General features: G+C 33.4%; 1 protein-coding gene across 2 annotated transcripts; it reads left to right on the top strand.

Annotated features, from left to right (window-relative positions):
* Positions 1-953: 953 nt before the first annotated feature.
* On the top strand, positions 954-7,883 carry Hr78 (Hormone-receptor-like in 78). Of its 2 annotated transcripts, none has more exons than XM_088194286.1 (11): positions 954-1,193; positions 1,265-1,388; positions 1,452-1,564; positions 3,895-4,044; positions 4,114-4,304; positions 4,530-4,842; positions 4,914-5,036; positions 6,463-6,637; positions 6,705-7,160; positions 7,233-7,366; positions 7,749-7,883. In XM_088194286.1, exons 2-11 carry the CDS (start codon positions 1,270-1,272, stop codon positions 7,757-7,759), a joined length of 1,785 nt encoding a protein of 594 aa, XP_088050412.1. In that variant the 5' UTR covers positions 954-1,193; positions 1,265-1,269; the 3' UTR covers positions 7,760-7,883. The 2 variants fall into 2 exon arrangements, with proteins under 2 accessions (XP_088050412.1, XP_088050411.1); XM_088194285.1 differs by having other exon boundaries at positions 4,090-4,304.
* The last annotated feature ends 3,110 nt before the right edge of the window (positions 7,884-10,993 follow it).

The raw sequence follows: 10,993 nt of genomic DNA, 5'->3' as shown, positions 1-10,993 counted from the left end.
AGGAATGCCTTTCACTTTGACGATCCGTCAGTTATTCGCATCCTCTATGACACCTTAGTTCGTAGCATTCTTGAATCGGGATCTATAATTTGGAATCCCCGAATAGCCAAATATTCCCTTTTAGTGGAAAAAATTCAAAAAAGGTATTTAAGATACCTTTACAAAAGGACATTTGGTTATTATCCGTACTTATATCCCAGCGCCTTTCTTTTAGGAGCGTTGGGATATGATTCGCTGAGTTCTCGCAGAAAGCTGTATATCGCTAAGCATTTTTTTAAATTACTAAAAGGTGCTGTCGACAATCCAGCTATTCTCGAGGAATTCCAGTTTTGGGTTCCTGAACATTTTCGAGAATCACGATCGAGACCTCTTTTGATGACCGTTAGGGCTAGGACATCCGCACTTGCCGACTCGCCTATGGCTGTGGCCATCCGGCTCCTTAATACGCTGGCATTACATATTGACCTATTTAATGTCAGCTACGAGGAGCTGATCCGGTTTATTTCATTTAATTTTAATATTTTATAATTTTTTTGTTATGTTTAAGTATTTTTATATTTATGTATATATACTTTTTTTTTTATGTTTTATAAATTTAAAATTTGTTTTCGACCATCGTGGCGCATTGGGGTAACCTGTTAGGCCACGATGGTCTTAATTTAATCTAAAATAAAAAAAAATAAAAAAAGACATCAACGCTTGATAACGAGCTTGCCACAATGATATTTTCGACAATAACCACAAGAAACTGGAATAGTTCATGAAAGTCTATGCACATTATTATGACTACTCCGGCGCACGAGACGCTGCTATTTTATCTTAGTTGTTGGTCAGAATAATTATTTTGATCATGCGTACCACAAAATAAAACATTATAAGAAATGATATTGAAAGAAATATATTTTTTTTAATAGCGCACATTAAGAGCTATTTAGCCTCGCCTAAAAATATTTGATGTTGGCATCCCTAAGTGCATCGTCCGCAAAGCAGGCACAGGTTGCTGGGAAGGTGCGAGGGGTGGGCGGGGAAAGGACGCTGCGCTGCAACAGGTGGGCCACGTGCCGTGAACCCTTTTTTTGTTTAACGCACATATGCACGACTCGCCCCTTCGACTGGCGCACCCTTTCACGTTGCCCTCGATTCGACCAAAGCCAATGTTTTATAAACAAGGTCACCTGTTCCGATCGTTCCAGGTACCAAAAATCATTTGCGTGTGACATTAGACCTCAATTATCAATAGAAACATAATATGTTATTTGTTCAGGTTCGATGGAAGGTGATATGAAGCACCACGATAGTGTACTAGAAAATTCGTACATGGGAAGCAGCGGGGCGTCGGGGGAGGCCAGCGACTCTGGGCTTCACGGATCGCTGAGCCCCCATTTGAGGTTAATGTTATTCATGTAATATAGCTAATTATAATGACTAATTATATCGTGTTTATGGTGTAGTCTCGCCGCTCAAAAGAATCATGGACAGCCTCTGTTAGGCGGAGCCCTAGAATTGTGTATCGTGTGTGGAGATAGAGCTTCCGGACGACATTATGGGGCTATTAGTTGTGAAGGTAGGACTTTTATGTACTTGAAACTAATTTATTTTGTGTTATCCCTCTTTTTTAATTTTATTTTTTTATTGCGAAATATTGTTTTGCGAGTAACATAAAGGAGAGAAAGAAAAATAAACGATTTTCTTATTTTAAAATAATTAACATACAATTTTTTTTTATTTCCTTGATTGATTAGTCACTGTAAGTGTTATAACTTGCCACAAAAGAACAAAAGTGCTATTTAACAGGGAATTATTTTAAGAGATTTAGCATTTAAATAAATATTGGTGCAATACAATAATAACAAATAAACATTAAATAAATGCATAAACTGCGCATAAACGTTTCGTTAGTTTAACGAACGACCGAAGCTAAGCAGCATTGGACGTGGTCATTACTTGGATGGATAAAATTTCTGGAGTAGTTTTGTGTTTTAATTAAATGCGCATTTTATAAAATACATGTGAATTAAAACTGTTATGTGCACACTGGTAAGTTATTGTCAGTGGTGTAGCGAAGATATTGCCAAGGAAGGGGGGTGGGGGTGTTAAGAAAAGTAACGAGAAATATATTTGTATATAAATAAAGTAAACATAAATTAAAAATTTAATCTTCCATTTCTAATTATATTTTTGGATATTTTGCAGAAAAATTTACCTGATTCTTGTGGCTTATAATACTGAAAATTTCACTTCACAAATTCGATATTAAATATTTCTTAATATTTTGACAAAGCGAAAATGTTGCAAAATTATAAATAAAAATAAACTTTTATGTTTAAGGGGGAGGATTAACGATACAACTGAATCGTTTGATTTTACATAGAAATTAATCTCATTTTTAAGGCAGAAATAGTGCAATGTTGTTTGTTAATCTTTAATATCCTACAGCCAATATTTACCATACTTAACCTTCCTTTTTTTTTGTAAAAGGTTTTATGTGTTTTTTCTTGAATCTTTACTTTATTATACTTGGGGATGATGTAATTGATGTAAACAATGAAAATGGTTATAAACCAGTATACTATTGTACCCATGAATATTTTTGAAATAAACGCGTTAAACAATACTTTTATGTTTATGTTTACATTTAAAAATCAAAACAGAGTTGAAATTTGCAGAGCGAAATTCACTTTATCATTATCCATTTGAGTGCCACTCAACTTTTCCACAGGTAAATCAAAATTAATTTTGGAAGCTTTTTTATTATTTTTTTGATGAAAAAAAAGAGTAAAAAATCTGTAATTTCTTATATATTTTTTCTCAATAATTAACTTAATTAAAAATTGCATTAAAAATATTCAAGATAATATTTTTTTATCTAGCATGTATAGTTGCTTTTGTATATACAGTGAAAATAAAATTAGTGTTTTAGCAACCTAGAAAAATATTTATTATTTAACTGTGTGCCATGACATAACATCTAGTACAAATAAAGTTTGATCTTTTAGGTCCTCCATCTATAGAATAGTATAGAGAACATCTCAATTTTTTTTAACACTTTCCTTGCCTTCCGGTGTAGCATTTATAGCTTGTTTAATTGTATTTATAATTTGTAGCTACAATTTTAAAATTAAAATTCTGTGAATGTATAAATTTATTTGTATATGTCCCTTTTTATATATGTATGTATGTACATACATATATTGCTTTTGTAGTGGTATAAATTTTTGGAAATTCTTTGTTTCATGGTGAGAAATGTTTTTGATACCTTCTATAAAAAATCAAAATACTTAGTAATAAAAAATATAGTATAAATAAATCAATCGACTCTTAACGTTCTTTCATTGCTTGTTCATTAAATGTGCTAATATTCTTATTGTAGTATCATAACGATTGTTTAACTAATTAATTATTGCCAATAATTAGTTTTTTTAAATGAAAAATGCCTTCACTTAAATAAACTATCTACAACAATATTGTTTTCACTATTATCGAGTGAATGTACTTCCTGAAACAAATACATTTCACTATAAAAGTATAGCTCTTCATCACTACCATATTTAAATATATTCGATAAAAACTCAAATTGGGAATCATATGACAAAACCGCATAATAAAAAATCTAGCTGAATAAAATATTGTTGGATGAAATATGTTCCAAAATTTCATTCAATAATATTTTGCTAAATTAAATGTTTTCTTCTCTCAAGAAGTAATAAATATTTTTTTATTGCAATATATTCTTAAATATTCTTTTGAGTAAAATATTGAATAAAATTTTACGTTGATGAGCAATAAAAAATTGCTCTCGAAGATTGAAGTATTGGTCATTGACAGAAAATAAATAATGTCATTAATGAAATGCCATTAACAGATTTAATATATTGTGATTTTAATTTCCATCAGGATGCAAAGGTTTCTTCAAACGCTCCATCCGCAAAAAGTTGGGGTACCAGTGTCGAGGTGCCATGAATTGCGAAGTCACAAAACATCACAGAAACCGATGTCAGTATTGCCGCCTTCAGAAATGTCTAGCTTGCGGCATGCGCAGTGACTGTAAGTACTTTAATTGATATTACATATGAAAATATAAATTAAAAGATGGAATAAATATGTTTCATGCAGCCGTCCAACATGAACGAAAGCCTGTGGTGGAACGGCAAAGGAACCAGATGTCCGGCGAAAACAACGCCGGCGGCGATACGGAAAACTCATCCGTACAAGGTTCTATTAATGCTAATGAAGGAGGTATTCTAAAGCAGGCGGCTTACGCTTCCAAGCTACTCAGTTTGGCTGCAGCGTCACAAGGACGAGAAGTATGTAATATTAAATTTAGTGTTAAAACCACCAATGTTATATTATATTAGTAAAATTAAAGATGAAGAAAGCAGCTTTAATTTATATAAATTATTTCTTAAAAGATATAGAAAGTTGTTTTTTTTTCTCTTGTAAAATTATTATTTTGTAACTTTGGAGAATGCAACAAATCAACACTATATAATTAAATATTCATAAGATACTTAATATTATATGTCTTTCAGATGATTGCGGCAAAAGAAGAGCCGATGGATACATTCGGCAGAACTTCTCCCGTTGCCGGTATTAATCTAGCACACTTGGGTCTTGCTACAGTCGCTGCTTTCAATAAAGGCCCTCCAGGTTTTCCGTATACTTCCGGACATCTAGCCTCCACACCCACCTCACGAGTTACATTAGAAAATTCTACAATGAATCAAAGCCAATTGGAAGGGGAGACCGGAGAGCGACAAGACGCAGCCGCTCGTCAAACTCGACTATTGCTTCAGAGTCAGTTTGCCAAGAACTTCATGCAAATGGGCGGCTTACACGGTTTAGGTATTATTTACATCTCACTCTATAGATAGTCAAATATGTGGAGTAACTAATGTGCTTTATGTATATTTTAGGTGCTTTAAATATAAACGAATATCTTCAGTCAGCATACGGAACTGGTGCTGCTGATGTCGCTTTAGCTCTTTCACAACACACTGCCGCGTTTAGAGAGCATGCCGATGTTATTCCATATTCAGGTTCTTATTATTTGAGCATATTGTGTGAACAACAGTTATTTGCTATCTATGGTTGGTTATCTTTTCTAGAAATTATTTGCTTGTTGAAAAATGCAAATATGTATTGTAACCAATCAGTATTGTTGAGAAAGAGTTAGGACCAAAATATATAAGAAAGTTTCTACTCATTTGGCTCTAGATGTGTATATACTGTTTTTAGTCCCAAATGGTCATGCAGAATTTCATGAATTTTTATGGAACTGATCTCGAATGTTCGTACGTTTATTATATGCATTATTAGTTTTTCCACAGTAGTAATATTTTCTTAATGAAGTAACTGCGTCTTTTGTAGCTCATAAAAGTGTAACTAAATTATCAATATCAACAATAAGCATATCCGCATGCGCATCGGTTCTATCTACGCAGGCCGATTCTTCAAAATAGCTCATATTTTTCAGGTCAGAATTTTAATACAGTTGTGGTCAGAATTTATATTAGATAGAACTTATATCAGTTGGCCGGAATTAATATTAAATGGTTAGAATTTAAATTGGATCGGTTAGAATGTATATTAAATGGTAAGAATTATTTTGAAGGATGGTCAGAATCATTTTTTTCAGTTGAAAATAATGTTATCGTATAATGTTGTTCTTGCTGTAACGCTGAAGATTGGTACAACTGGTCGATCTGACATTCCCATGTCGACAGTTCATTATCATTATCAAAGTGTTTTAGGGCCAACTCGTTTGGTTGGGTTCGCAACATCGTCAGATGTCAAGACAATAAGCCAAGCGTGCTCTCCGCTGCCGCTTTGTTGTTATTTCCGCTTCGTTCATCGCTCTGAATACCTTCGCTTTATACATACAATTAAATAGATTCGTTGAGAGTTATTCGTGGGGTGTTTAATATTCTGACCAACGCTCGCTCGCACCTAACCTCTCCAATAGTTTTGGTGTGAAAGATATTTTATGTGATATTTCTAAAATAAATAATTTATTGTCCATTTATATTTATAAATGTTACGATATTTTTTAAATTCACATGATTTTATATTTTTATTCTGACCATATGCTATTTTTATACTAATCATTTGATATTTATTGACCCTGAATAATATAATTATGACCATTCATTGTTTTAATTCTGATCATCCTATCTTTTTATTCTAATCATTTGCTATTTATTCTGACCCTGAATAATATTATGACAAAATTGATTTTGACCATTTAATTTACTGTCATTCAAAATTCCTAGAACTTTGTAAACATCTCCTATATTTGCTTACAATTTTGTTCAGGTGATGCAATGACAATTTATTATTAAGAAATATTAACTTTATAACAATATTATTTCTCTATTTGACTATGTTAAGATTTCAAAATATTAAAAATTAATCTTAGTATAAATCTTGTATAAGTTATATCATGTTATGATTATTGTTTTAAAGATTCCGAAGGCAGCTTAGAAGACAGTGTTGCTCGATGGGCAGCCGGAGCTCGCACATTGGTCGTACCCCCGCCTCCGCGACATTTAAGAGCTCACGCTTTATGCGAAGCCGGCGCTCGGTTGCTTATGCTTTGCTGTCAATGGCCTCCTGTCCTTTCGTCCTTCAGAAGCCTCACGTAAATACACTTATGCTTCAAAAGTACGCAATCTTGATGTTTAACAATCTTAAAATAACTTTTTCAGGCTAGATGTGCAACTCTCGTTGATGAAGAGCTGTTGGCCGGAGCTCTTCGTCTTGGGTCTCGCTCAAAGCTCGCAAACTCTATCGTTACCCACCATATTGCCGTCGTTAATATCGCACCTGCACAGTATTATAAACATGGATCCCAATTCGGAAGCAACGAGGCCTCAAAACGCAGAAAATGACACTCAGGACGTCGACGAAGAAGAAGAAGCATATCAGGACCTTGACAAAGTTAAATTAGCAACCGATTTGCTAGAAAGACTGCAAGTTTACATGGAGACTATGAGCGATTTGCAAGTGGACGATCATGAATACGCGTGTTTAAGAGGCTTGTGTTTATTCGGTGCCGATATATCGCCAGCTCACAACCGCAAAAGACTTTGTTTCTATCAGCAGAAGTGCGTTCAAGTCTTAAGAAATAACATCCACAATGCAGCGAGTGACGAAGACGATAGGTAATTGTGATTTGACAATTTAAATTTTATTTTTATGAGTTTGCTTGATTATTTTTTTATTATTTTTTCAAGGCTTTCAAATTTACTTCTGCAGCTTCCGCCCTTAAGAAGTTTTTCAGCTAAGGTTTTAGAAGACGTTTTCTTTGCAGGATTTATAGGAGATCTCAGAGTCAACGATTTGTTACCTTATCTAATGAGAACTACTGGTAATTTAAAATTTACATTAGAAAGATGCCTATAAAATTATTGAATTCAAATGAAATTATTAGCTCACAATCTTAGTTTTCGTGTTTAAGATTTTGTGATACACCGTATACTTTCAACATATCGAGTTATAATAAACTTTCAACTAATTTTTTTCTTCAGGAATTCTTATTATATATATATTCTGACTGTATTGTATTAATTATTGAACGTATGTTTCAGCTCTAAACTTTAATTTAAAAATAGATAAGATGATCAATACAATACGATTTCCATGACAACTCATACTTTTATTTTGTATATCACTCTTATACATTTATAGGCATCTCTCAATGATCTTTGTTCTAAAACGCAAGTTAATGCTTATATTTATTTTTGTTACAGAATATGTTTAATTTGAATTAACGTGGTTAGATCTCAATTTTTGATAATAACGCTGATGGTGCTATCACTGGAACGAAGGCCTTATAGTATTCTTACGTCTGATGAAAAGGTTGCCTTAATTTATAAGAAGAAAAATATGTATTTATTTATTATATTTGTATTTTTAAATGAATAAAAAAAAGTATTATAAATATCGTTTCTTACATAACGCTGAATCAAACGCCAACGGGACGGTTATTACGAATTAGTATAGTTCTAGATAGATGGGTGATTAGATAAGCTGAAGGTGCATTATTTATGTCGTCGCCCTACTTTATAATGAGTTCTGTATTTAAACTGTAAATGTTGAAATCTAATTAGGAAAATTAAATATTGCGGTAAAAAATGATTCGTGCGAATTTTGTCAGTGACGCATCGTCACTTTCGAGAGAGGTCCGCAATCGAAAGAGATGAGCAATTTAAATTATAACCGTAAAGAGGCAATCCGATACAGTTATAACGCGCCCTTGACGCTTTCGGATATTATCACTCACTGATGTTCCAAAACTCGACGAATGTCAACTCACCGCCATCTTGGATAACAGTCACGGCTAACTGTTTAGTGTAAAAGAGAAAAATTAACACAATTTTAAAATTAAATAATAATATTTGAGCGATATAATATTAAGTCTGTTATATAATCTTTGAAAAAAGTTTTTTTTACAATTAAAAGTTATTTTATAAAATTGTTTTAATTTTAAATAAAACAAAATATTCGTAGATGCTTTAATGAGCAAATTAAATTAAATTTGTGGGAGACGATATGGCTAGCACACCTGAAGCAACGGCTGGCAACGAGTCGGAGCGTTAATCCCCCACTTCTTAGCGGTGGCATAGTGTAAACGCCTTGCCGAACAAAATTTTGTTAAATTTTGCAATATTTTAACTGCTAGGGGTAATATCCTCAAAAGCGGCACGACGTTCAAGTTTTGTCGATCAACGTATTTTCATCTCATCTTAAGCACGTATATTTATTTATTTGAAACGTGACTATCATGACTTAACAGACTTCTCAAATGCGCTATGATGGCTTGTGTACATAATAGTTTAACAAACATACGTTTCTATATAAAGAGTGATCCAACTTTAGTTTTCGATTTTTTTTATAAATAAAAACACAAATTTAAGGATATCTTCGGATTTTTTTATTAATCGAATATTTTATGTATTTTAATAATTATGAAATTTTTTTTATCAATTAAATGCCACCTACTGGATCTTTTTCCATAATCGATCCTTCTGATGTAATTTTCAATGACTATTTCGTACATTTCAAGTGGTATCTCGTCTATAACTTTGCGGATGTTGGTTTTTACGTACTCAAATGTTCGGGCTTGTCGGTGTAGACACAATTCTTAGCGTAACCCTACAAAAAATTCAACGGCGAACGCCGACGAATCGACAATTATTCGACCACACTTTAATTTTCAACAGCAATATTCTCGACTGAACGGGTGCCACGATGATGCACAGAACTTACCGTGTCTCCAATCTTTTTAAATATTTTAACTAGAGTAAACTTCTATATACAGTTATTTCTGTACAGTAATTGAACAATTTTAGCACGTTGAGCGGTGGTTTAGCGATTCATTTCGTAAATGTGTTACAAACTAACATTTAACACTTTGAACACGCGTGATTATTGACAGCTGTCTGCCAACATAGGATACTCGAATTGCATCACCTCTACATACACAAAAATATAAAAACATACGTTAATTATTATTACAAATGTGCTCAAAAGCATTTGTAACAAATATAATGACGTGCGCATTAAAGATGAGTGCACCATTCCATATAACTTGTTTTATCTCTAACTATCGCATGAACATCGTTGTGTCTGATAAACTGGATGGAGAAATGTTTTCAATTGTTGACGTCTCGGTCAAAAATAAAAGTTGCAATCGCAATTCTTTTGAGCACTTTACAGCCCACTCGGTGTTACTTATTACAAACCATTCTGTGAAATAAAGCGTTTGTGATAAATCGTCTAAGGTTTCAATAGTCCTTCAAAGCAGGGCCGGCCCTGGATTATTTGGCGCCCCAGACAAAAATTAAATTAAATTTTTACTTGATGAGCGCAAAAATATAATTCAAATTAAAGTAATAATATATTATATTTGACACCATGCTCTTTTTGCGATTGTGGGTATTTAAGAATTTTGAATTTATTTTTTGTTGTGATTTTTTACGTGTGAAATAATTGAAAGAGTACACAGTAGTGTATAAAAACTAATATCAGATTATATTTCTTAACAATATTGTTTGATAATTTTAAGTGAATATTGCGCCTTTATTTGGTATCACGGCGCCCCACAATGTCTAGCGCCCCAGGCGATCGCCTGTACTGCCTGCCCCTCGGGCCGGCCCTGCTTCAAAGCCGTATTAAGATGACGTCGACCTGGACTTTGCCACCGTTTTCGAGGTGCTCGTGGAACGATGCGGACAAAAGCCTGCCCATAGTGATTATGGATATACTCGTGAATAATTATATCGATTTACAAATCAAAAAACGATAAAATTTTCAGTGACAAGTTAAAAACACAATGAGAAGGAGTAATGAGATTTGCCCTTCGATATAAAGTCGACTTCTGTGGAGCTACTAGAACCTAGGTTCCCAAAATTTCAAGTATTGTTAACATTTTAAGGCAAAAACGGATAATCAGCTATATCTTGATGTTGGATTGTCACGGCTGCGATAAATAGCCAAATATTCTATAGCTGTCGAGTTATTTTACTTTGAGAATTAGCGGAAGTCCATCGCCCAAGTAAATTCTATGTAGAAGTGATGGCTGAAGTAATAAAGTCGATATTTTGAGTCAAAATATCGATTTTATTTATTTTTATATCGAAAAATTTTTTGACCAATGCAGATGATTCGGAATAAATTAGAATCTGGTTTTTTCTAATATACATGTATCTTATTAGATTTTTTTTACCATTATAACGGTACGGTGAATATTGATTTCAGGCGTGTACGATGAGTTACATTCCCTTTCGCTCGTACGTGTGTTAAGTAAGTGGGCGTGTGGAACGCATGTAACGCACGCCCTTATCTCTCACTCTCTTGTAACTTAACACGTGAGCGAGCGAAAGGGAATGTATCTCATCGTACGCGCCTGATTGATTCCAAGGCGATCGCGCACACGAACATTGCTAATCGTGTCTATAATCTTGTCGATATTCAGGATTTACCATTTGGTTGT

Source organism: Plectrocnemia conspersa, unplaced genomic scaffold, assembly GCF_051122295.1.
Source record: "Plectrocnemia conspersa isolate PC_06_02 unplaced genomic scaffold, ASM5112229v1 ptg000010l, whole genome shotgun sequence".
NCBI lineage: Eukaryota > Metazoa > Arthropoda > Insecta > Trichoptera > Polycentropodidae > Plectrocnemia > Plectrocnemia conspersa.
The sequence above is the reverse complement of the archived record's forward strand: the minus strand, read 5'-3'. Positions and strand labels throughout refer to the sequence as shown.